Below are 26953 nucleotides of genomic sequence, written 5' to 3' on the forward strand. Positions count from 1 at the left end.
TAAAAAAAAATTCTTACTTTTTAACCACATATTTTCTATCAATACACTATTCAAGAATGCATTATTACCAAAATAATGTACCCCTTGGAAAATTATTGATATGAAAATTGCTGAATTTTCATATAGTGGTTCATGTCATAGAAACCATAAACCAATAATCCATGATTACAAGAAATTGTCGAAAGACAAAAATTCGCAAACCTCGAAAAGAACGGACATGTCACGTACATATATATATATATATATATATATATATAGTTGAAGATCAACAAGAGTTGTTAATTTTTCTTTTAACCCTAAAAATGAATGATTTATAGAGAAATCCGATTTAATCATTGTATCGAAATGATACATCAAACATCATTGTTTATATATAAGTATAAATTTCTTTACGAACGTCTGGCTAAATTCTCTGCGATCTGAGCTAGGGATTGGAGGTTACATTTGACAATGGTGTCAACGAAAACACAAGTATCTTCCCTAGTGTTACCTTGTGGTATATCGACAACATACGATTCAATGACCACTGTGCCGCCGCTGCCGTTGGTCGCCGGGTGGAGAGTGGTGACGGAGCGGTAATTCTCAAGGCGGTGATCGCCACCAACCACGCTAAAGCTCATAACATGGCGTTCGTCATCAAGGATCTCGAGGCGCTCGGTGCTGTTTACGGCCGGGAGGCCCGATATGACGTGGACCTCCCGGAGAGTGCCTACGTTGCCGTTCCCGACGATGACGTGACAGCTCTTGAGAAAGTGCTTGTAGGCCTGCGGGTTGTCGAAGCGGCGGACGACGGACCAGACGGTGGAGACGGGGGCGGAGATTTCTTGAATCGCGGCGGAGCAGCACTGGTTAGGACTGACGGTGTGAGTGTGATAACGGGCTATGTAGTCGGGGACTTCCGTGGTGCACGGCGTCCATCTTTGGAGTTGTTGGGCTTGTTTATAAGAAGCGGCGGCGGCGGCGGTTGTAGTGGTATCCTTGATTCTTTGGAGTACAAGATTTGAAGGCATTTTCTTGAACGGCTTTTGAGTTGCTTTTCTTGATCCAATTGATCTCTAGGTAGAGAGATTGGGTTAGAGTATATATATAAATTATGTATGTATATATCAAGATAGAGAGAGATTGGGTTAGAGTGTGCGTGAGAGAGATAGATACAATATATAGATATAGAGAGAGGGAAAGACGGGGTTGTAGGATCTGCAAAGGAGGAGAGAGGGTGGCGTAGAGTAGGGCGGAGTGGGTACGATGATTCATGTGAGTGTAATAGAAAAGGATCAAGTTGATCAAGTTGAATTTACTAAAACAGCCCTATTTCCTTTTTTGATTATTTCTAGTAAGCTTACTAAAAATAGAAATGAAAATAGTAGCCGAAATTTTAGCTTGCACTTCAAGTTCAAGTTAATTTTGGATAGTCGATTTCAAATTATTACTCTCTCTGTCATTTCTATATTCCTTTTTAAACCATAACTTCAATTCTTATAAATTGAGAAAGCCACTCATAGCATTGGACTCAAAAGCATAGGTCCATTTATCTTATCTTTAGAATGAAGTGATAAAAATTAGGATTTTGTCATTTCGACAAAAAATTTGTAATAGATGTAGTGACATAATTTTAGTTGGCAATAGATGACTTTATGAGAATGTTGACTGTATTTAAAACAGTTCAATAATAAGACGTCATGTGACATTATATCAATCATTATGTTACTGTAACATGATTATAAAAACCAAAACTCGCATAGCATTGGACTCAAAAGCATAGGTCCATTTATCTTATCTTTAGAATGAAGTGATAAAAATTAGGATTTTGTCATTTCGACAGAAAATTTGTAATAGATATAGTGACAAAATATTAGTTGGCAATAGATGACTTGATGAGAATGTTGACTGTGTTTAAAACAGTTCAATAATAAGATGTCATGTGACATTATATCAATAATTATATCAATTATTATGTTACTGTAACATGATTGTAAAAATCAAAACTCATGTCTTACAATAATGCTTTATATTGAACAAAAGTGTCCTATTTGGAGCTAAACTAATAGCATCTCCAATAGATTTTGAAACCAAAAATAATTACTAAATGACAAATTTTATTTGCAATAGAAAATGAATTTAATTTTTTTTTAAGCATTTCATCTTATATTTTTATAATCTTTTATATTTCAACGTTACATTTAGAATTAGTCCACGATTCTCGAATAATAGATCTTCAGTCAAACGAGAAACAATATCACATATTTTCTCAATAAATGCTTGCTAGTGTTCGACCTTCTTATTATTTGTTGATCAGTGATATTTGTTGATAATTAAATTTTTGGTGGATAGAGAAACAATGTTTCATCTTCCTCGATAATATAAGTACCATTTTGAATGATCAATTCATTTGAAATCTAAAGGTATTTGTCGAAAATTCAAAATTAGATAGTTTAGTTAAGACAATATTTGTAAGGAATTATTAACTTCTCAACAAGAACTAAATAAAATTACGAATATGACTATTTATTTTTTGAATTATACAAATCTTCCTATACTTTATTACTAATTCAATCGTTAAATTTAAAAGTCTGCATCAGGACCATCACAGCTATTGCATGATGTAATCATGTTAAAGAAAAGAATAATGCTGTTGATTTTTTATTTTTTTTTCAATGTATATCTTACGCAATATTCAACAATTTTCAGTTTCTTAATCCCAAGTTATGTATATTAAAGTCATTTCGAATAGAAAACAAAATTTATTTTTACGATTAATTTATTATTATTGACGGAAGAAAAATACAAAGTACACGAGACGGAATCAAAGCATAGTTTATGATTTCTAACTTTATTATGATACGTGCACTAGGGGGCAGCTCATATGTGGGCTGTTTATGGAAGACATGAATAATGGCTTTAATTACTATTTTAGATAATGATTCAGACCACAGTTTATTCCTTTCTTTAAATTGTAAGGTTGTCTTTAGAAAGATCAATCAGTTCCTTTTATTTTTCTGTCATTTCCTTTTATGTTCCAGTCATTCCATAGAGGTGCTACAGCCTCTGTTCTGTAATCTCTATTTAAAGGCTTTATGCCATGAATAAAGGCAACTTGAATCTTCTCTCAACAATTCATTATCAAGGAGGTCGGTTCACCTCGAATTGAATCAGTAAAGGAGGACAAGGATCCCTCGAAGAATCCTAGATATATTTATTTGCAAACATAGGTAAATTACGTAGAGCTGATCCTGGTGCATTACCTGTTAACAAGCCAGTTACGCGCTCTCAAACAAAGGCACATAACAACTTGGTATCAGAGTCAAGCATGTCGGATCGTCGTTTGGAGCGGCTTGAAGTGGAAATCGATTCTTTAGGAACCGTTCAATCAACGTTACGACATGAATTACAATAAGAGATACGGGCTAGTGAGGAAAGAATGGTGAAACGCATGGAAAATATGTTCCAGGCAATGTCTACCCAGATTGAGGTGATGTCACAGAATTTCAGTGGAATGGAGGCAGGATCAGGTTCCAGTAGGAAGGGAAGGGGAAGGGAAGGCTCAACGACCACTAAATTTCAAATCGCAAAATTAGATTTTCCTCGCTATGATGGAATGGAAGATCCGACGGGGTGGATTTGTCGTGTTGAGCAATTTTTCGATTTTCAAGACACCGATGAAGAAGAAAAGGTACCTATAGCTGGGTGCCATTTAGAAGGAGATGCGCAAATGTGGTACCAACAACTCAAGGATAGCGTAAAATATTTGGATTGGGAGTCCCTAAAGAGAGAATTGCACACATGTTTTGGACCAACCAGGTTCCAAATTTTTTTTGGGGATTTATCCAAATTAAAGCAAGAGGGAATAGTGCGTGAATATAGTATGGAGTTTCAGAAATTGATGAGGCGTGCAGGAAAATTATCCTTAGAACAGCAAGTAGGCTGCTATGCAAGTGGGCTGAATGAACCTATTAGATCAGATGTATTGGCAAGCGGCCCAGAAACTCTGACTGCAGCTATTGGCTTGGCCCGAGTTTATGAGGCTAAATTCTTGAACATGAAGAATTCCTTTAGCGAGATGAGGAGGACCACAATAGCACCAACTCGAGCTTTCCCAGTTTCTATGCCTCCACAACGTCCCTCGACGTCACTAGCTCAATCTCGAAATCCAATAATTCGACGTCTCAGTCCAGCGGAGCTAAAGGAAAGAAGGGAGAAAGGCCTCTGTTTTAATTGTGATGACAAGTTTGGACCAGGACACAGATGCAAGAAGCTATTTTTTATTGAAGGAGACTTTGATAAAGTAGAAGAGAGTGGTGACGAAGAAGAAGAGAATGAGTCAAATGAGGCACCGCAAATTAGTTTCCATGCTATCTCCGGTACGCCGACATCACAAACCATGAGGGTGCATGGAAAAATCGGAACTCTCGGCTTTACCCTTTTGGTGGACTCGGGGAGCACCCATAACTTTCTAAATGATGAAGTGGCAGCCAGATTAGGATTGAAACCAAAGGAAGGAAACTTTAGAGTGTCAATAGCAAATGGGGAAAAAATGGACAGCCCTGGGGTATGTAAAAAGGTTCCAGTGAAAATTCAAGGCCTCAAGTTTGAAGTTAATTTTTTCATATTGTCTATTGAAGGTTGTGATGCGGTCTTGGGGACCGAATGGTTGAGGGGACTTGGCCCAATAATTTGGGAGTTTACAGAATTATGGATGCGATTTTGGTGGTTGGGGAGAGCGGTGGAGTTGAAAGGGGAGAGAGGACCTGCAAACCGAATTGTAGAGGAAGGAGATACACCCAAAAATCTAAAAAAAATCTAAGAGATGTTTTTTACTACAGCTGCAAGCTATCCAATTGGGAGTTGATGAGAGGAGTGGAGATGAGGTTGATGTTAAATTTCTAGCACTGCTGGACAGATTTAAAGGAATATTTTTGGAGCCTACTGGACTTCCCCCAAGGCGAAAACAGGATCATCAAATCCCTCTAATTGCTAGTTCAAGACCAGTAAATGTCAGACCATATAGATATCCACATTATCAGAAGGATGAGATCGAAAAGCTAGTGTCTGGTTTGTTGAGATTTGGGGTAATAAGAAGCAGCACTAGTCCTTATTCCTCACCGGTTCTCTTGGTGAAAAAGCATGATGGATCTTGGCGTTTATGTGTTGATTATCGTGCCCTTAACCAAGTGACAATAAAAGATAAATTTCCTATTCCGGTGATTGATGAGTTACTTGACGAATTACATGGTGCTAGATTTTTCACTAAGTTAGATCTTCGCTCCGGATACCATCAAATCAGGATGCATGAGGCAGATGTGGAAAAGACGGCATTCCGAACTCATCAGGGGCATTACCAGTTCTTAGTAATGCCATTTGGATTGACCAATGCACCATCATCTTTTCAGGCCACTATGAACGAGGTATTTCATGATTTTTTGCGAAAGTTCATGTTAGTATTTTTTGACGATATCCTGATATATAGTGGTGATTGGGAAGAACATCTAACACATGTGGAGTTGGTTTTCCAAAGACTAGAGATTCATAATTTTTTTGTAAAGAAGGAGAAATGCCAATTCGGCTTAGAAGAGGTCAGTTACTTGGGGCATTTAATTTCAGCACAAGGGGTGGCCATGGATCCAGAGAAAATAGCGGCCATGGTGGATTGGTCTAAACCAACTACGCTCAAGGGGTTGCGCGGTTTTCTAGGCCTGACTAGATATTACAGGAAGTTTATTCAGCATTATGGAGACATTGCTAGACCACTCACACTCATGTTAAAAAGGGGGGCATTTGAGTGGAATACTCTAGCCGATGAGGCCTTTGTTAAACTCAAGGAAGCCATGATGAAAGGACCTATTTTAGCCTTACCAAATTTTTCAACAGTGTTTGTAATTGAGTGTGATGCGTCAGGAACTGGACTTGGAGCTGTGTTAATGCAAGAAAATAGGCCCATTGCCTATTTCAGCCAAGCTCTCAAGGGTAGAAATCTGGCCCTCTCTACTTATGAAAAAGAAATGTTAGCTTTGGTTAGTGCAGTCCACAAATGGCGTCCATATTTGTTAGGTGCTAAGTTTATCATTCGCACTGATCAGAAAAGTTTACAATATTTATTAAGCCAAAACATTACTTCCTTGGCTCAACAAAAATGGCTGGTAAAACTAATGGGGTTTGATTTCACAATTGAGTATAAGAAAGGGCGTGAGAATTCAGTGGCAGATGCTTTGTCTAGAAAACAAGGAGAGTTACTAGCTATCTCTCAACCAGTTCCTCATTGGGTTGATGCTATCAAAGAAGAAGTCAAACAAGAGTCAGAATTACAGGCTTTGGTACAAAAAATTGCAGCAGGAGAAGCAATCGGACCCTGGGAATTTAAAGAAGGTATCATTTTCTTCAAGGGTTGCATTTATCTTCGACATGAATCTTCTTTAATTCCTTCTATAATTTCTGAGTATCATAGTAGCACTCATGAGGGTTTACATAAAACTCTTCATCGTATAAGGTTGAATTTTTATTGGAAAGGAATGAAAGGGATGGTACGAAATTTCATACAAGCTTATCATATCTGCCAAACTCACAAGGCTGAGTTGATCAAACCAGCAGGTCTTTTGAGTCCCTTACCCATCCCGAAGCATGTATGGACTGATATTTCAATGGATTTCATAGAGGGTCTCCCCACTTCTACGGGTAAATCTGCAATTTTTGTAGTGGTAGACAGGCTGTCCAAATTTGCACATTTTATTCCGATTAACCATCCATATACATCCACTTCCATTGCTCAAGTCTTCTTTGATAACATCTTTAAGCTTTACGGTATGCCCGAAACAATTGTATGTGATCGGGATCCTATCTTTACAAGCACTTTTTGGAATGAGTTATTTCGGCTAAATGGAGTGAAATTTAACTATAGTTCTGCTTACCATCCTCAAACCGATGGGCAAACGGAAGTGGTAAATCGAACTTTAGAAATGTATTTGAGATGTTTTACCAGCTCCAAACCTGCAGATTGGATTAAATGGGTGTCTTGGGCTCAATTTTGTTATAATACCAGCATTCATACTTCTACTGCTAGAACTCCCTTCCAGATATTGTATGGTCGAGACCCTCCAGCTATTATTGCACATGTTCATGGGACAGCCAAGGTAGAATCAGTGGATCGGTTTCTATTGGACAGAGATCAGTTGATACGGGAGGCGAAGGGGCATCTCTTGGTAGCTCAAAATAGAATGAAGGTGCAGTATGATAAGAAGCATGTGGAGAGAAGCTTCGAGGTTGGTGAATTTGTCTATTTGAAATTAAGATCCTACCGCCAACAATCAGTAGCACAGAGAAAAAATCAGAAGTTGGCAGCTAAGTACTTTGGCCCTTTCAAGGTGCTAGCTCGGGTTGGTCAAGTGGCTTACCATTTACAGTTGCCGGAGAATGCCAAAATCCATCCGGTGTTCCATGTGTCGCTTCTAAAGAAATGCATAGGTAATTAATTATATGTTATCTACTGGGACCAAATTACTAAAAATTTGAAAGGTAGAGGTCCCAATGCTACAATACTCATGGGGACCGCCACTAACAATTTTTCCCAATACAGAGGAAATTATTAATTCTCAACTTGGTCCATGGTATTGTGTGGAACTTCTAAAAATTGAGAATGTTAAACAAACCAAGTTTATAAATTATTTCAAATAAATGTCTTGGATTACTTTCAAGGTTTGACAACATTTGTTTCACAACATTGTTAACAATTTTTTTTTAACCCTCTCTTGTCCAACTTTCGTTTCTGAATTTTTGAGTATTATCGTATACAAAAGTAGTTTCATAGTGATATCGAGACGATTGCAACTAATTTGAAGTATTAATGGTGAGGAGTGAAAGTATCTTCACTAAATTTTTTAGTGTTCTACAATAATTGTATCTTCAAGCATCGTGACCGTGAAATATTGAAGTTATTGTATTTTCCAAATCTTTAATTTTGACGTCTGAAAAAGGTATGATTATGACACATTAATGATATTTGTGTCTTTTTATTTAATCGGAAAAAAATCTATATTCGACCTCAAGTGAGATAACACAATGACGGAAATGGAAGCAAAATTTGAATTGAAAATGTTAATTAGACAAACAATTAACTAACAAGTAGCCTTTGATGCATCTTGATTGCAAAGGTAATGATGTATTTAGAATGCTTAATGATGATGAATTGTTCAAGACTTCAAGGCTACTTTTGCGAAAACTCAAAAGTAATTGTGCCGAGCGATTGATAAGATTTCAATTATTATTTCCTTTTATCTTGTTAAATGATGTTAAGTTAAGATTACGACAAACAAGCCGTTAGAGTAAACCATCTTTGCATATGAGAATGTTTATCAATTTTCTAATAATATTAAACAAATTTGATCTACATGGGACTAAATTATTACCAATTTAAAAGTTAATGAAATGTGCAGTTAAAAAGTTGTTAATCATATAAAATATGTAGTTAAAATTAATTGTTAATTTTAATTTAAATTAAAATATAGATTTAGTTTCTATAATTAGTCTTATCTTACCTCAAAATTGACATGTAATTGATACTATGTCATCCTTAATTACACCTTCATTCCGAAAATTTATAAATAATTTATAAAGAGAACTTATATTGGTCTTGCGAAATATATATGTGTGTGTGTAATTGAAAATTGAAATTAACATTTAATTTTGACTAAAATAATATTTACCTCTTATTTCATAAACACATCAACAGAATGATGAGTTTATAAACAAATTAATATGTAGGTAAAAAATTTAGTTACAAGTACATAATTAAATTTTAGAATAAATAACTTTTTTTCACTAAAATTATAAGTAAGTTACTTATTTTTATAGTAACGTAAAGCTTATTTTTGAAAAAGAAAATAAGTTTTAAATTACTCAAGTTTTTGCCAATGAAAGTTAAAAATAAAAAGGATTTTTTTCCCCTTAAGGTAAGAGAAAAGTAAGTTATCGAAATATATTAGAGAAAAATGTTAAAGCAATTTTATGTTTTTGCTAACTTTAGACGAAAATACAATTTTTATTTTTTATTTTTCGATACTTACACACTTTTTGAATACTACCTTGTAACAATCGTCATAGAACCATATCAAGAACGTGAGAACACTTTGTATGAAGATTTTTACGGATCGAGATATAGGCTTGTACATCATAATCTACCGTAATGCAATTACTTTTGATCTATCGGTGCATCGATTGTACCAAAATATACCTGGATTTTTTATTTTTTTTTTGGGAAAAAATGAAAGGAAAAAAAGTTGTTTATCTTACCATGCAATCGAGTAGACTGCATGCATAACCGGTTCTCTCACTCTAAAATTCTGGTGGAGAGAGATTTTCAATTTTCACTAAATCTTAAAAAATATTTTAATCTCATCTATCAGATTATACAAATTGATACAAATTCATATAAATGGACTGGATATTTACCAAGTTTGGTTCGTATTGGTTGAGCCAAAAGGCCAGCAAGGAAATGAGCTACGTCGACAATTGATATTAATGTAAGAATCTGGATTTTTCTTTAATTTTTCTGTATTTAGAATTTGTAATTGCATTATCTCAATTGAGGTGATCTGGATTCTCTTTGGCTGAATTTTTTGTTTTTAAGGGATTTGATTTGGGAATTTTAATAACGGATATGTTATATTTCATGATGTACATTTAATTATGATCTTGTGAGATTATTCATGATTGAATTTGGGGATTTAAGCATTTTTTGTAATAATTAGCATCATTGATGACCTATTGTAGAACAATAAGAATTGATGGTATCAAGGGTTTTGTTTTGGTAATTTCGTCATTAAAAAAATTATATTATGAGGATCACTGATCATCAGAAACTTTTTGACGTAATTCTGGAACAAAATATACTGTCCGTATAAGAACTTGTATGAATGAATCACTTGTCGTTTCATTTCGCTGCATTTGTCACTGTGACAACGGCATTATAACAGATTAGCGCTTTTTGACATTTTTCTCAACTCCTGAATTTAAAGACCTTAAGTTTTGAATTGTTAAGAAAAAAATGGGACTTAGATGACGAAAATTACTACGAAAATTGCCAATATCAATCTAATGAGTGAGATTAGACATTGTTTTGAATTCTGAGGAACGAATGTGAAGCCTATGCCAAGCTGGTTTTGGGCTTAAATCTCCAGCACTAATTTCACTGTCTTGCAATTAATTTTCCCATCACAAGTTTTGTCATTCAAAGTTTAATCTTTCTGGGAATTTGTTTGTAGCTTTGCGGAAACTTTTATTAGCATCTATGATTCAAGTTTCAGAGATTATAAGCTTTTACAAGGAACTACCAACTTAGGTGGCTTCTGTTGTCTTTATGTCTCTGGATTTGCAATATGGGATAGCCAAAGGCCCAGTGATGTATTGACAAGTCTACTTAATATAATTTTATATATGTACCAAGTGAATGTTTGATGAGTTCAGTGGCATTTTACACTGCAATTGAATGTAATTTACAATAGAATAACCAGCCGTGATAACTGTGTTCATGTCTAATATGTTAATCTGAGGAGCAGTGACTGGATTCCACCGGTTTTGAACAGTTTTTGCCCTCATTGTTGCTTATCTTCTCTCTGTATTTGACCCTGATTTGTTTATTTTTTGCTTAGTCCTTGTCAACCAGTGTTGACTCCAAAAAGTGTTGCCAACAGATGCCGGTTCCACCCGCACACACGTGGGCGAATGTCCAACACGCTAAGACACGTGGACGGTCTAAAACGAGCGGCTCAAAGGGCGTGGGAGTAGCCCAACGACGCAGGACGGTGACGTTTGGAATCCGGTGAGTGGTTCGTGATCCGATTGTACAATAATTACCAATCGGTGTTCGTAAGCGTATATGTAAATGTGTATAAACTCGATTTGTGTATTGCAAGTAAATGAGAGAGAGTTGAGTAAGGTGTAGTTTTTTTTATTGATTCTTGCATTAGCCTTTTGATGTTACACAAGGGAAGTATTTATAGTGATACATGTGAAATGGGAGCCCTTGGATGAGGTGGCACGTGGCCTCATCTCTTTGATTCAAACATCTTATCTTAGGCATGGGGCTTGACTTGCTAGCTTGCTGTGCATTTATTGCTTGTGCAGAGCCTCCATGCTAGTGACAAGACTTGACATTTATGCTTATAACAAACGTTTCATCAATCATTCGAATAGGATCTTTGTGCAGACGATCTCTTGGGAGAAGTGACCATGAAGGATGCTCCCTTGTGGTTCGGAGGCTCCTGCATCAGCTTCGAAGTTTCGGCCATTTCAAACAATACTTTCACTTGAGGTTTTCAGCTATCTTCAACCAGCTTCAGCACCATGGCTCCGGCTCATAGGCCTCAGCATGTGGACCTCGGTTACATTCATAGGCCTCAGTAAAAGGCACCTCGGCTAGTGGATTTCGGCTTGAAGGGCTTCAGCCATAGCCCACCTCGGCAATATATGCCACCTCGACTGGAGTGCCAAGTGGTTCGGCCTAAGTGGGCCATTGGCTCAGGTAGGTTGGCCAAGTATGACAATACGCAACAATAGTCCCCCAAGTCCAAGTATGGTCATTTATGTAATGCGTGAACTTTAATGAAGTAAAAATTGAAAGAATTTTTGAACCCCAAATAATAGTCCTCCAAGTCCAATTATAGATATTTATATCATGGTTGGAGTTAGAGATGTGCGACTGTAGGCGAATGATGAAGAGACCGAGGTTGTGTTAAAGAAGAAGCCGAGGTGGTTGGGAAATCGAGCATGCGAGGCTTGTTGGCTGAACAGTGAAGTTGAAGCTGAGATGGTTGGGAAATCGAACCTGCGAGGCTTGTTGGTTGAACGTTGAAGAGGAAGCCGAGGTGATTGGAAAACCGAGCCTGCGAGGTTTGTTGGCTGAACGGTGAAGTTGAAGCCGAGGTGGTTGGGAAATCGAACCTGCGAGGCTCGTTGGCTGAACGTTGAAGAGGAAGCCGAGGTGGTTGGAAAACCGAACCTGCGAGGTTGGCTGAACGTTGAAGTTGAAGCCGAGGTGGTTGGGAAACCGAACCTGCGAGGCTTGTTGGCTGAACGTTGAAGAGGAAGCCGAAGCTCAATGGGAATGATTGTGCGTCGATAGCTGTGCCAATGATTTGATGTTTTGTGCTTGTTTCGAGGAAAAGTGGCTGACCCGTTACGACTTTCAAGGCCCCTGCTGCCGTCGAATTAAAAACGTAATTATGAGGACAGCTGGAAGTTCTAGAAGCAGACGCGTTGGATGGGGCGTGTGGGAGGCCCACTTGAATCTAAGGCGTAGGTTTGAAAAATTGTTTGAATTCAACTCCTCGGATTTGATCTACAATGGAGGGTTCAGATTGACTGAGCTTCGATCTAACGGCTGGGGTTCGTCCTGGACCTCTATAAAAGGTGAGAAAATCCCATTTTTCAGGACTTTTGAACATTTGCAATCTGATTCTCTCTGAAATCTTGAACTTTTCGGCGTCGAGACTATTTGATCTTTCATTCTCCGGCGTATCTCTGTTCGCGTAGTTCCTCCCTTAGGTATTATTCTTAGAAGAGCCCTTTTATTTCTGTGTTAATACTGTGAAATGGAGTCCACTTCGAGTAGGGAACTGGTGACAGTAGTTTCGTTAGATTATGGGGTCAATCACAGGGGGGATTCCGAGGTTGATAGGTACGCCATGACCGAGGAGGCAGTAGATTGTACCGAAGAGTGAGGGGCGTCTAGGGTGCCTTCAAGTATGACGTGGAAGAGGTTGGGGGAGATCAGGGAGAGATACAGTGTCCCCCACACTATAGAAATGTTAGTTCTCGAGCCGAACGAGCGGGCTTGCTACCCGAGACCCGGTTGTGTGGCAATCAGTGAATACCTGTTTAAGGCAGGTATACTTCTTCCTCTGCACCCCTTCTTTAGGGCGGTGCTGAGAAATTTCATGTTGTCGCCGACCCAGGTTCTACTAAATGGGTGGAGCCAGCTGGTCGGCTCGTACTTCTTGTGGAAAGAGGTGTCACTTGGGGAGGACATGCCTCTCCATGTATTTATAACCCTTTTCCAGCCCCGGGTCATAGGGAAGGAGTCCAAGGGGTGGTATTACCTTACACCTTGGGGGCTCAAGCATGGTGGGACTACCTTCCTCCATCAAGGGGTGGAAGGAGTCCTGGTTCTAGGTGCGAGGAAAATGGCTGGCAGTAGAGGGGGACAAGGCCCTTTCTTGCACAGTGCCGACCCAGTAAACTCGTGAGTCTCCCAGCCCCTGCTTGTACTTCTGAATTGAACACTTGAACTTTTCTAATCGTTGGGGCTTCCATTGCAGATAGTAGTACGAGGTTCGAGCTCAGCAGGGAAGAGTTCGAGGTGATAGAGGACATCTACAAGAGGCCTCTGAAGCTCCGCCACTTTGACCACTTGATCGACAGGAGTCGCTACTTCCTGAACTTTGGACTGATGGCTTCCAAAGGTACGAAGTTCCCACAGTTATAAATTTTCTTGTTCTTTTGTTTTGATACTGATGTGTTAACCTGACGTGCTATGTAGATAAATTCAAGAGGAGGGAGTACCCAGCTCCGGACATGGCTACTATTCTGAAGGCCACATCCACTGTCAAGGCGAGGCCCCTGAAGCCGGGTCCAGTGGGGCCAAGGAGGTCTGAGGCAAGGTAGAACGTCTTTCCAAGGATAGCACTCCAAAGGCTTCCGAAGAGGGGGCTCCTAATAGGCAAGAGAAGCCAAAAGAGCCTCGGGGGAAAGAGAAAGTCCCTGAGGAGGCGAAGATGAGGAAGTTGGTGCACGTCACCAGCTCGTCAGGGAAATTTGGGACATCAGTGTCCCACGAGGCTAAATCAACTGGCGAGCCGAAGCTGCTCGCATCCGCCTCCAGAGCCATTAAGATAGAAATGGTTAGAGAGGCCGAGGCTGAGGAGGCAAGAGAAGAGGCTGCGAGGAGAGCCGCCGAGGCTGCTGAGGTGGAGGCAGCGAAACAGAAGCCTCTTCGAGAGAATGGCAAGTCTCCAAGCTTCCTAGCTGGTAGGGAGGAGACCTTGGCCCCAGCTTTGGTGGAGGCTCTGTCCCAGGAGGTCCGGAGCGCTACTGAGAGCTTCTACCGGTTCTGGACTGATAGGTGGCAGCTGCATGACTCATCCTGCGACGCGACTGACCTGACGAGGGCCTTGGTGAGCCAAAGCGTCAGAACTTTTGACCTCGCACTTGAATGCAGGGAGGCCCTGAGTGATTTTCAGACAAGGACCTAGTCTTCGGAAGAGAAGACGGCCTCCCTCGCAGAGGAGTTCAAGGCAGCTAGGGCCGAGGCGGAAGAAGCCAGGGCCCAAAAACTTGAAGAATTGGCCAAGCTAGAGTCTGCCTTAGCCCAGATTGAGGCCTTGAAGAAGGAGGTCTACGAGTCACAGTGCGAGGTGGCCTCCCTAACAAAGAAGGTGGAGGTCTCCAATGAGCACCAGAAAGTGATCGTCGAGGCCCTGGAGAAGGCAAATCTCTCCTTGGCGGGTGGCCAAGAGGCTTACCAATTTTTGGAGGGCCAAATCAAGCGGTATGTGGATGATGCCTACCACGCAAGAGAGGAGGCTCAACAGGCGAGGGAGGAGGCGGTACAGGAGTACGTCGCCAACTTCCATAATACAGAGGAGTATAGGAGCTTTAGTGCTTACTGGAGAAACTTTGCCTATGCTAAGGTGATGGAGCGGGCAGAGGAACTGTATCCCAATTTGGATCTGACTCAACTCAGGTCTGAATTCGTGGACGAGGTACCTCAAACCCCTGCGGAGGAGGTGCAGGGTAATGAAGCAGCTGAGGTAGAGGAGACAAATGCCGATGCTCAAGCTACCGAAGTCCCAAGTACTGAAACACCTCTCCCATCTACCCAAGCTTAGATTAGTTTTCTTTTCAGTCTTTCGAATGTAATGGCCTGAGGCCCACTTTTTTAATTCTTATTGAAGATCAATATAATGCTTTTTTCATTCATTGTTATTTCATTGTTGTTTCTTTATCCAAGTGCACACGCCTCGTTAAGCAAATGAACTTAAAAGTTGACGGAAGCACTAACTAAATAACTTTAACTTGGTACCTTAACTTCAATCACTTTAAATTGGATTGAACGACTGTACGAACCTCGGACTTAAGCATAATAATTGTATGAGCCTCGAATTTAAGCAAATGAACTTTACTTAAGTATAATAACTGTATGAACCTCGGACTTAAGCAAATAAACTTTACTTAAGCATAATAACTGTATGAGCCTCGGATGTAAGCAAATGAACTTTACTTAAGCATAATAACTGTATGAGCCTCGGACTTAAGGGAATGAACAACTGTATGAGCCTCAGACTTAAACGAACCTCGGATTGCACGTGAGGTGGCTTCTCCCATTGGCGTTCAGCCTGGCAAAAGGGAGGCATGTGCTAGCACCTCGGAGTTCAAGCGAGGTGGCCCAGAGGTGGGACGCGAGCCTCTCCTCCGAAATGACGACGCATCCCAGACATGGTGGATGGTGTAGCCATGTTGAGGCTTCTCCCCTTGGCGTTCAGTCTGGCCAAAGGGAGGTATGTGCTAGCACCTCGGAGTTCAAGCGAGGTGGCCCAGGGGTGGGACGCGAGCCTCTCCTCCAAGGTGACGACGCATCCCAGACATGGTGGATGGTGCAGCCATGTTGAAACTTCTCCCCTTGGCGTTCAGCCTGGCCAAACGGAGGCATGTGCTAACGCCTCGAAATTAAAGCGAGGTGGCCCAGAGGTGGGACGCGAGCCTCTTCGTTGAGGTGACGACGCATCCCAGACATGGTGGATGGTGCAGCTATGCTGAGACTTCTCCCCTTGGCGTTCAGCTAGGCCAAAGAGAGGCATGTGAGTTCAAGCAAGGTGGCCCAGGGGGGGGACGCGAGCCTCTCCTCCAAGGTGACGACGCATCCCAGACATGGTGGATGGTGCAGCCATGTTGAAACTTCTCCCCTTGGCGTTCAGCCTGGCCAAACGGAGGCATGTGCTAACGCCTCGAAATTAAAGCGAGGTGGCCCAGAGGTGGGACGCGAGCCTCTTCGTTGAGGTGACGACGCATCCCAGACATGGTGGATGGTGCAGCTATGCTGAGACTTCTCCCCTTGGCGTTCAGCTAGGCCAAAGAGAGGCATGTGAGTTCAAGCAAGGTGGCCCAGAGGTGGGGCACGAGCCTCTCCTCCGAGTGACGACGCATCCCAGACATGGTGGATGGTGTAGCCATGTTGAGGCTTCTCACCTTGGCGTTCAGTCAGGCCAAAGGGAGGCATGTGCTAGTACCTCGGAGTTCAAGCGAGGTGGCCCAGAGGTGGGACGCGAGCCTCTCCTCCGAGGTGCTGAGGTAGTACAACACGTTAATTTAATCACTGAATTTTATTGAACCATAGAAATGTTACAAAGGCTGGGAAAGGTCATTCGGCAAGATAGTACATTTATTGGTAATAGATTCTAAGGTGTTCAATGTTCCATGGACGGGGTTGTGCCTTGTCGTTCATGTCTTCAATCCAGTAAGTCCTAGGTTGAACCTCTTTTCTGATTTTGTATGGACCTTCCTAATTCGGGCCTAGGGAACCGGAACCAGGTTCTTTTGAGGACAGGAAGACCCTCCTGAGTACAAGGTCGTTGATTCGGAATGAACTCTTCTTGACTTTCGAGTTGAAGTACTTTGTCATCTTTCTTTGATATGTGTCGAGCTTCAATTGGGAGTCATCTCTTCTTTCTTCGATGAAGTCGAGGTCGAACGTCCGAAGCTCATCGTTTGTTATCTCGTTGAAGTGCAGACGTCTTAGGGATGGAAGTCCGACCTCCACGGGGCTCTCGCCTCAATTCCAATGCCATGAGGAAGGGTGTTTCCCCTGTTGGGGTCCTGGTGGTGGTTCGAATCGCCCAAAGGACTTGGGGCAGCTCATTAACCCAGGCCCCTTTTGATACGTCAAGCTTCCTTTTCAGGACGTGCTTGATTGTCTTGTTCACGGCTTCAACTTGGCCATTTGCTTGTGGATGGTGAGGTGTGGAGAAGTGCTTCTTTATGCCGAGCTCTTCGCATAATTATCTAACCTTTTTGTTGTCAAACTATCTGCCATTGTTTGAGATAATTGAGTAGGGAATTTCGAAACGGCAAATAATATTTTTCCTTAAGAACTTGGAGGTGTTCGCTTCAGTGATTTTTGCCAGTGGTTCAGTTTCAATCCACTTTGTGAAGTAATCAATGGCCACAATTGCAAAACTTGTCACTCCTCTACCTTTAGGTAGGGGACCTATGAGGTCCACACCCCATTTTGAGAAAGGTCAGGGGCTGGAGATGGCGGTCAGATCTTGCGATGGTTGTCTTTGCACAGGAGAGAAGCGCTGGCATTTATCGCATTTTCATACAAACTCGAGGGCGTCCTACTTTAGGGTAGGCCAATAGTACCCCTGCCTCAATATTTTTTGTGCCAGAGATAGACCTCTGGAGTGGTAGCCGCACACGCCCTAGTGGACTTCTCTTAATATGTAGGTATCCTCTTTTCCTCTGACGCACCGTAAAAGTGGAGAGGAGAAGCTTCCCTTGTAGAGAATATCATCAATGAAGAGGAATTGGGCTGACCTCCTTCTTAGCTTGTAAGCCTCATTCTTGTTGGTGGGTAGTACTTGGTCTTTGAGGTATGCTATGATTGGCTGCATCCAGGTGGGAGTTCCAGCGATCCACATTACAATAGGGGCCTCGATCGAAGGCAGGAGGAGGTGTTCAATAGGTACTACTGTGAGTAGCTCTGAGTCCTCACTACTAGCCAACTTCGAGAGTGCGTCCGTATGCGCATTTTCGATGCGGGGAATCTGGATCAACTCAAACTTTTCGAAGGATGGGATGAGGTTCATCACCATTTTCAGATAGGAGGCCATCATTTTGTCTTTGGCTAAGAAGTTACCATTGACTTGGCTAACAACCAGCTGGGAGTCACTACTGATGAGTAGCCTCTTTACTTGCATTTCTGTGGCTAGCCTGAGGCCTGCAAGAAGTGCCTCATATTCTACTGCATTATTGGTAGCTTTGAATCCGAACCTCACCGTCGAGGTGAGTTTGTGACCTTCGAGGCTGATGAGGACAACCCCGGCACCTGAGCTAACATCCCTAACTGACCCATTGACGAAGAGGTTCCATGTGGGGAGCTCGACAGGTTCCATGATTTCATCCACCTCGGGTAGGTTGGCGAATTGAGCCACAAAGTCAGCCAAGGCTTGCCCTTTGACGGCTGCCCTATCCTTGAACACAAGGTCAAATTCACTTAGTTCCACTGCCCATTTCAATAACCTTCCTGAGGTATCAGGCTTTTGGAGTACTTGCCTTAGGGGAAAGTTTGTCAGGATATGGATGGTGTGAGCTTGGAAGTAGGGTCTCAATTTCCTAGAGGCCGTGATCAAAGCCAAAGCGAGCTTCTTCATATCGGGGTAACGGGTTTTCGACGATAGGAGCGCTTTACTTGTGTAGTATACGGGGAGTTGGGTGGACCCTTCTTCCCGTATCAGAACCGAGCTGATGGCCTCATCGGAGATGGCCAAATATAGTTGTAGGATATCACCGGACTTCGGTTTGGAGAGGAGGGGGGCCTGCCCCAGGTGCCTTTTCAAGCATTGGAAGGCCTCTTCACATTTCTCAGTCCACTGGAATTTCTTCCCAGCCTTCAGCACTTTGAAAAATGGGAGGCATTTGTCTGTAGCTTTGGAGACGAAGCGGCTAAGTGCGGCCACTCATCCAATAAGACTTTGCACCTTCTTTGGCTTTTGGGGGGACCTCATCTTGCATAGAGCCTCAATCTTCTCGGGGTTGGTCATACCTTCTTAGGATTTGGAAAGTGCTGTTGAGGTGCGTTATGTGGTTCTCAGCCTCCAAACTTTTTACTAGCATGTCGTCCATCTAGACCTCCATTGTTTTGCCAATGAGGTCCATAAACATCTTGTTTACGAGTCTTTGGTAGGTCGCTTCGACGTTTTTCAACCCGAAGGGCATCATTCTATAACAATAGAGGCCTCAATCCGTAATGAAAGATGTGTACTCTTCATCGGTCGGGTGCATGAGAATTTGGTTGTAGCCGGAGTATGCATCCATAAAGCTCAACAACTCGTGCCCAGCCGTGGAGTCTACTAGTTGGTCGATCCTTGGGAGTGGAAAGCTGTCTTTCGGACAAACTCTATTGAGGTTGGTGAAGTCGATGCACACCCTCCACTTGCCGTTGTGTTTCTTTACTAAAATCGGGTTGGAGACCCACTTCGAGTAGGTTGCATCCCTAATGAAGCCATTTTGGATGAGGTTCTGAAATTCTTCCTTTAGGGCCTCATACCTCTCAGGATTGAGGGCTCTCCTTTTTTGTCTATGCGAGGCAACCTTGGGATCGATTTTTAGGTGGTGGCAGCTGACCTTGAGGTCTATGCCTACCATGTCCTCATGCCTCCAAGCGAAGACATCAAGGTTCCCGCCTAGGAAATCCTTAATCTTTTCCTTCAGAATGTTGGATAGGCATTTGCCTACCTTCAGCACCTTTGATGGGTCTCGGGGGTCTACCGAGAAGCTCTCAAGTTCCTCTACTGGGGATGCTTAGGGTTCATGTTCCATTATGCGGGGGTCAATCTCATCAATGACCAACACCTCCAGATTAGGTAGTGCGTCGATCATATCAACATTTTCTTGTTCGGTGGGAGCATCGCCTGGGACATCAGCCATAACCGCATCAGCTTTGATTACATGGACGTCCTAGGGCTCTACCTTCTTAATGGAGCTTAGATAGCACTCTCTCGAGCCTCTTTGGTCCCCTCTCATCGTTGCCACCCCATTTTCTGTCGGGAATTTCATGCATAGGAGGTGGATGGAGGTGATTGCTCTCAATTCCTTTAGGGCTGGTCTGCCCAACACTCCATGGTAAGTCGACCGGCTGTCAACAATGAGGAACTCCATGAAGTTCATCGTTGCTTGTGGGGATTCTCCCATCTCTACTGCAAGTGTTATCTTTCCCATCGGAGTGATGCTATCTCCAGTAAATCTGTACAATGGAGTGGTGGTGGGCGTCAACTGATGATCCAATATCATCTTGTCAAAGACGGATCCGAATAGAATGTTGACGGAGCTGCCATTGTCAACTAACATTCGTTTGAGCCTATTCCGGGCTATGACAGCCCTCACCACAAGTGTATCGCAGTGGGGGTAATGAACTCCTTCGACGTCTTCCTGGGTGAAGACAATGGGTGGAACCTGGTTTCTTCGGGAGCTACTACCCACAATGTAGCTTGTCAAAGGGGGGTGTTTAGCCTCCCGAGCGTAATTCCTTTTGACGTTTCGTGTTCACCGCCAACATACGGGCCTCCAAATATAGTATCCACCTCGTGGATACGAGCCTCATCTTGAGCTTGTTGATTTCTTCGGTGCCTACGTCCTTCCCTGGGCCTCTCTGCATCATGCTCCCTTCATCATGGGGATACATCCCTTTGACGGGGAGCGGCCTCCTCACACTCACGTCGGTTGTCGTGCCTGGGCGGGGGCCTATTCGCCTGGGGCGAATCATGTCTGTCTCTAGCGGGTTCCTGTCGGGAGCAGTGTGCATAGTCTCTGCAATTCGATGTGTCATGCTCGTAGGACCTGTGGTGCATACAGTATCCTGGGGGGTTCGAATTTGATCTATTTCTAGGTCCTAAACTTCGGCCTCGGCCTCTCCCTCGACGGGGTCCCTGCTGGGCCTCCATCTGATAGGGGTCAGTAATCGGGTTGACATCTTCATATGCCAAGGTGGGAACCGCATTCAAAGTGGTGGTGGCAAGTGCCTGGCCAGAGTTCTCATTTTCGGCCTAGTTCATTTGGTAGCCCATCAGGTGGGAGGTCGGGCTTCTACCGCGCTATCTTTGAAGAGGTGGGAGGCCTCTACTTGCCCTGTTCCTATCTCAATCAATTCTTCATTGATGATCTCCCTTCTCGTCATTTCGAGTAGGGCGTCATAGGTGGTGGGGTCTTGATTCTGCACGTCCCTCCAGAACAGGGTATTCATGTTTAGACCTCCCCTTAATGTGGATAGTGTCTCTCAGTCAGTGACTTGTATGCAGCACGTCATCTCATCTGTGAAGCATGATAAGAAGCTCTTTAGGGACTCCCCGTGTGCTTGTCTCATTCTTGGAGATGTTGGATGGGGGCCTCTTCTTCTTTGCTCACCGCGAATCTCTTCAAGAATGTTGTCTTGAACTTGGGCCAGCTCCTAATGCTCCCAGGTGGCAATCTGCTATACCAAATTTCAGCCGCTCCACTAAGTGTTAAATGGAAAGCTCTACACTTCACGGCTGGGGTGGCGCCCCTTAGGCTCATGTGAGTTTTATAGGCATTTAGGTGCTTCTCCGGGTCACCTCTTCCGTCATACTTTGGTATTTTTGGCATAACATAATGGCTCGGGACTTGGACATTCCTTAGTTCCCTTGAGAACGGTAGATTCTCATCATCATCGTCCAAGTCGCAAGACCTCTGCTATTCATCAGAGTCGTACTCATCAGTCTCATACCTTGGTTGTTGGTGAGAGGTTTCGGGGCGGTCCCCAGCCTCTTCCTCCCTCCTCTGCTGCCTATTTCTAGGCGAAGCAACACAGGGGGCATTTTCATGCCTTCTCTCCAGCTGCTGGGGCATTGGAGGTGGAGGAGGTGGCCTTGTCCAAGGCTGTTGAGCCTGATGTTGTTTGAGCCTCGGTTCGGCGGGGCTAATTCTGTCGAAAACACTTCCTGCCCTCCTATGTCTTGGATCTTGCTCATACGGAGGTGGAAAATTATCATGGCTCATTTAGACCTCGGTGGGTCTGCCAAAAGCATAGTTGGAAGAAACATCAACTTCCACTTCCATTTCAAATGGGCTTCCACCTTGGCCATAGTCTGGCGAGACAGCTCTATGACTTTGAACTACATCCTCTTGCTGGTAGTACCCTTGGGGGCGTATGGAGGAATGGGAAAGCCTCCCTGACCCTACATTTGGGCCATAAGCTCCCTCATAGCCAAGTTTTAGCTAGCAATATCCCTCATATTGACTGCCATGGCGGCCATTTCTCTTGATAGTCATGTCGTCGCACACATCCCACCTCTTCTTTGGTAGTGGTGGAGTCTCTGTCGACTTGCTAGGGCAGCGGGCTGAAGAGGCACGTTTGTGTTTTCTCTTACCCTCCTGGGGGGAGTATCTTCATTGAAGCTCATTTTCTTTTGTCAGACTTCAGATTTTGCTAAGTAATGGGGCTTCCTCCTGTTCTTTTTCAAGAACAAATCCCTTTTTCAAGGGGGGTTGCCTAAATATTTTTTTCAGTAAGCTTTTACCACAAGGTTGCTCGTGGTTATGGTATGGTTTCCCACAGACGGCGCCAATCTGTTGACCCCAAAAAGTGTTGCCAACAGATGCCGGTCCCACCAGCGTACACGTGAGCGAATGTTCAACACATTAAGACACGTGAATGGTCTAAAACGAGCGGTTCAAAGGGCGTGGGAGTAGCCCATCGACGCAGGACGGTGACGTTTGGAATCCGACGAGTGGTTCGTGATCCAATTGTACAATAATTACCAACCGGTGTTCGTAAATGTATATGTAAATGTGTATAAACTCGATTTGTGTATTTCAAGTAAATGAGAGAGAGTTGAGTAAAGTGTAGTTCTTTGTATTGATTCTTGCATTAACCTTTTGATGTTACACAAGGGAAGTATTTATAGTGATACATGTGAAATGGGAGCCCTTGGATGAGGTGGCACGTGGCCTCATCTCTTTGATTGAAACATCTTATCCTAGGCATGGGGCTTGACTTGCTAGCTTGCTGCGCATTTATTGCTTGTGCAGAGCCTCTATGCTAGTGACAAGACTTGACATTTATGTTTATGACAAACGTTCCATCAATCATTCGAATAGGATCTTTGTGCAGATGATCTCTTGGGAGAAGTGACCATGAAGGATGTTCCCTTGTGGTTCGGAGGCTCCTGCATCAGTTTCGGGGCTTCGGCCATTTCAAACAATACTTCCACTTCAGGGCTTCAGCCATCTTCAACCAGTTTCAGCACCATGGCTTCGGCTCATAGGCCTCAGCATGTGGACCTTGGTTACATTCACAGGCCTCAGTAAAAGGCGCCTCGACTAGTGGACTTTGGCTTGATGGGCTTCGGCCATAGCCCACCTCGACAATATATGTCACCTCAGCTGGAGTGCCACGTGGTTCGGCCTGAGTGGGCCACCTCGGCAATCTTTGCCACCTCGGCTAGAGTGCCACGTGGTTCGGCCTGAGTGGACCATTGACCCAGGTAAGTTGGCCAAGTATGACAATACGCAACAACCAGTATCGAAGGAGGAACCAAATGGTTGGTTAACAAGATAAAAGGTTTGTTTTTTGTCTTTTCACTACATTTGGCATTTTACTTTCATAATTCTTAGGTTGCCTATGGAAAAGAAAATTGGAGTGCTAAACTGCTGTACTTTTAGAAAATGAAGAAGTTTCATTGTCACTTGAAGTATGGTGTTTTCAAAACATGCTGATATTATACCATAAATTTTTTTTTTTTTCCCATCTTTAATTAACTCAATGGATTTGCCTATGTTGTATCATATCACCAGTTTGTAGCCTTGTTTGAAAGATTTTCTGTTGAAGTTCATCGTGTTCGTGTCTTTTTCAGGAAAAATGCAAAAGCCATTGGAGGAATTGCTCAAGGACTATGACATGGCAGTAGTTATATTCCCTCGTGATGCACCAACTATGAGTTCAATGAGGATACAGGAAAGCTAACTGTTTATATCCCATCAGTCTGTGAAGTTTATTACAAGGATTAATCCGTCTTGCTTTTCACGAGCGTTGTAACAAGATATCTCGAGAAAGGTAAGCTGGTCGATATAGAGGAAATGAAGACTAAGGTGATGATTTGGATAAAAGTGAGCACTATTTCATCTGAAATTTCGAAGCTTCATTTCTCTGCTGGTATGAAGAAAACCAGAAGCAGAGCTGCTTAAGAAGTTCTTAGAGATGGAGTCGTCGTGGACAAGTCCTAAAATTGTTGAATTGCTGTTATCTTTTATTAGTCATTCANTGCTTAAGAAGTTCTTAGAGATGGAGTCGTCGTGGACAAGTCCTAAAATTGTTGAATTGCTGTTATCTTTTATTAGTCATTCATATGCAGCATTGGGGGCTCTTGAACCCTTTTGCTCGCTACAATTCAGACTTGTGGAATCGAAATACATGATTGGCAATTGTTCGTGAACGCCAAGTGCAAAATGTAATACTTAAAGCTTGCAAAATTAGTAACTTAGTGAGCCAAGTACATAATAACACATGAAAAACTTTAAATGGTAAAAGGTTAAAAAAAGGAATATGCACCAGCCCGGAATCGAACCCGGGTCTGTACCGTGGCAGGGTACTATTCTACCACTAGACCACTGGTGCTAGTTGTGAAAAGTTCTAAAATTTAAATATATCTCTTAATTCCTCGAATAGAGCGCTAGAGCTACATATAATGCACTCAACAATATTAACGAAGAAAAAGAAATTAAAAAATTTCGATTATGTTATATATTCATGTTCAATATAGCATACTAAACATGCTTTATAATGTGTTATCTTAACAAATTTCATTATAGGATTCACGTTTCTCTTATAAATAGACTCGGTCAAACAGTTGAATTAACACGTTATTTTTATAGATAAATATAGTGTTATATTTATTCATACATACAAATTTTGCCTTTCCCCTCGTATAACAGCACCTGTACAGTGTATGAATAGAGCAAAAAGCCTTTAGATTATTCAAATACTACAGTTATAGAAGCAGCAATTTTTTCCTGCTCAACCAGATTGTGTTTTGTCCAAAAGTTCAATATCTTGATCAGTTCATGGAACTATTTCTGCCGTTGATTTCTTGGAAAAAGCCTTTGGCTGATTCATATGTTGACCAGCAGATTGCAGCAGCAGGGGCATGAAATAGCATTCTGGGAATCCAACCCCTTGTAAGCCCACCATATCCATCTTTTTTCAAGATTGTTCGAATAACATCACTGATTGAACTACTCGAAAATCGATCTATGCCACAAACGCCCTGTAGAAAATCGGTTAATCCATATTCCACGCGTAGTCGAGCATATAACATGCATTAGACGGAAAAATCTAGAACTTACTAGCGTAGCTAGTACTATGTAGACGCACATGTTTGGCATATTGAACTCAACAAGATTAATGAAGTGAGAAATTCGTGATGCGCTTGAGGGGTGTGTTGAGAATATTTGGTCCGAGCTAAACTATATTGGATAGGATTAATGAAGATAAAAGAAGCTAAGTTACGTTCTCCGTTACCTGGCATTGCAACTGAGTTTTGACGACATCCAGTGGGGTAGTTACGGCAGCAGCCAGCGCTCCAGCAGCGGCACCAGCAGTTGCGTGCACCAGCAAAGTTTCGTCCTCATTGCCATCACCACGACAATCCGGTGATACCTCCATCAGAGCCCTCTTCGTGGCCTCGTAGGTGGCGAAATGAACTGCAGTAAAGGGCGCATTCATAACCACAGTAGTCCTATAACTAACGTAAAAAGCTCCGATCCCCTCTTCCGCCGCGACCCTCTTCACACAATCCGCCACCCCTTTATAGGGACTGCCCTTTAATTGTAGCCTTTGTTTCACCACATCCATCGGCGTTAACACAGCATCACTGGCTACAGTAGCAAAAACACCAGAAGCAGCATGTGCCATTGAATTATTTGGATTTCCTGCTGTTAGAAATTTCTTGCAAGTTTCATAAACTGAAAAGTACACTGCATGAGCAGGTCCGGCCCCTAATCCCATTGCAGCAATGCCTCGGTAAAGGCCCCCGAGGCCTTCAAGTTTCATGATCGAGCCGAGGGACTGACGCAGAGTTATTGCTGGCGTTTTGAATGAAGAAGTAATGGCTTGCATTCGAGTTTTTAGGGTGTCCACTGGAAACATGGCCATGTGTTCTACACAGCCAGCAATGGAGCCTGCAACCATGAATTGCCAGAACTCGAGGTCGTCATGGGTTGGAGGCAAGGCTGTAACTTTTTCTTGATAGAATTCCGATGTCTGGTGGAAGCCTGGGTTGGTATCCGGATTACTGGCAGTGATGGTGGTAGTGGAGGGGGCGGTCATCGTGGTTGATGTGGGTATTGTGGTGAGAGTGGAGAGATTGTGCTAGCAAGGTAAGGATTTAAAAAGGCGAGTTGATAATGTTGAACAAACTCGTTTAAAAATTTAATATATTAAAGCTAAGATGAAGTTAATATCTTCAATGAAAACTACCATGTGAAAACTTATTCAAATAATTCAATTTTAATAACAAGTGACATGACCTTGAGCTAGGAACATCTACATGTTCATAATATTGTGTTGAATCACAAAGGAGAACAAAATTATTTATTTAAATCACGTCTTCAATAAATAACACGTATAGAGATCGCTTTCGCACTACATTAAGATGGCACGATGGGATGTCACCATACAAGAATTTATTTATGTATTTATCGAATGAGAATCAATATGGAGATATATACAGGATGGATTTTTCAATGCATAATTTGTTTTTTCCTCAAGGATGGAATCCGAAAAAGTTAGGATTGAAGGAAAAAGGATGTGCCATTACACTAGGAACAAAGAAAAAGTAACCTAGTAAACCTCCAATAATGCCTCAAGCCCTTTTAAAGTAACAACAAATTGTGCCTTATTCTCAATAAATTGATCATTTGGAATCGATTACTTTAATATTAAGTTCCGTTTGATTATACGAATAAAATTTGAGCATAAAGAAAACGAATTCTAAAAAATCGAATTGCCTAGAACTTGTTTTACTAAAAATTGTCAATTAAATGTGTTTGATTGGTATAATTTTCCACCTACAAAATATTGAAATTTTGAATCTTTTGGTATTCGTTTCGCTTTGTTTTCCAAGAAAATTGTCAATTAAAAAAATAAAATTTATTACAATTTGAGATAAAATTTGTTTAAAAA

At 42.3% G+C, this 26953-nt stretch overlaps 2 protein-coding genes, 1 non-coding gene and 1 pseudogene across 3 annotated transcripts; 1 reads left to right on the forward strand and 3 right to left on the reverse strand.

The window, feature by feature from the left end:
- Positions 1-278: 278 nt before the first annotated feature.
- LOC111399316 (abscisic acid receptor PYL4-like) lies at positions 279-1234 on the reverse strand. The gene has a single exon (XM_023026564.1). It carries the CDS (start codon positions 1008-1010, stop codon positions 390-392), a length of 621 nt encoding a protein of 206 aa, XP_022882332.1. The 5' UTR covers positions 1011-1234; the 3' UTR covers positions 279-389.
- Positions 1235-9418: 8184 nt separating this feature from the next.
- On the forward strand, positions 9419-23997 carry LOC111400086 (annotated as a pseudogene).
- Positions 23998-24317: 320 nt separating this feature from the next.
- On the reverse strand, positions 24318-24388 carry TRNAG-GCC. The gene has a single exon. It is a non-coding gene; the product is annotated as a tRNA-Gly (tRNA).
- A 332-nt stretch (positions 24389-24720) lies between these two features.
- On the reverse strand, positions 24721-26646 carry LOC111399317 (mitoferrin-like). Its single transcript, XM_023026565.1, has 2 exons — positions 25292-26646; positions 24721-25037 (listed from the first exon to the last, which is right to left on the reverse strand). The coding sequence occupies exons 1-2, from the start codon at positions 26096-26098 to the stop codon at positions 24828-24830; spliced, it is 1017 nt and encodes a 338-aa protein (XP_022882333.1). The 5' UTR covers positions 26099-26646; the 3' UTR covers positions 24721-24827.
- Between the last annotated feature and the right edge of the window lie 307 nt (positions 26647-26953).

Source organism: Olea europaea, chromosome 9, assembly GCF_002742605.1.
Source record: "Olea europaea var. sylvestris chromosome 9, O_europaea_v1, whole genome shotgun sequence".
In the NCBI taxonomy this organism is placed as follows: domain Eukaryota; kingdom Viridiplantae; phylum Streptophyta; class Magnoliopsida; order Lamiales; family Oleaceae; genus Olea; species Olea europaea.

Bases quoted from the DNA above. Each gene is read 5' to 3' on its own strand.
- LOC111399317 (XM_023026565.1), bottom strand. From the start codon at position 26,098: ATGACCGCCCCCTCCACTACCACCATCACTGCCAGTAATCCGGATACC. The intron at 25,038-25,291 runs GTAACGGAGAAC...GATTTTCTACAG, and splicing joins AAACTCAGTTGCAATGCCAG to GGCGTTTGTGGCATAGATCG.
- LOC111399316 (XM_023026564.1), bottom strand. From the start codon at position 1,010: ATGCCTTCAAATCTTGTACTCCAAAGAATCAAGGATACCACTACAACC.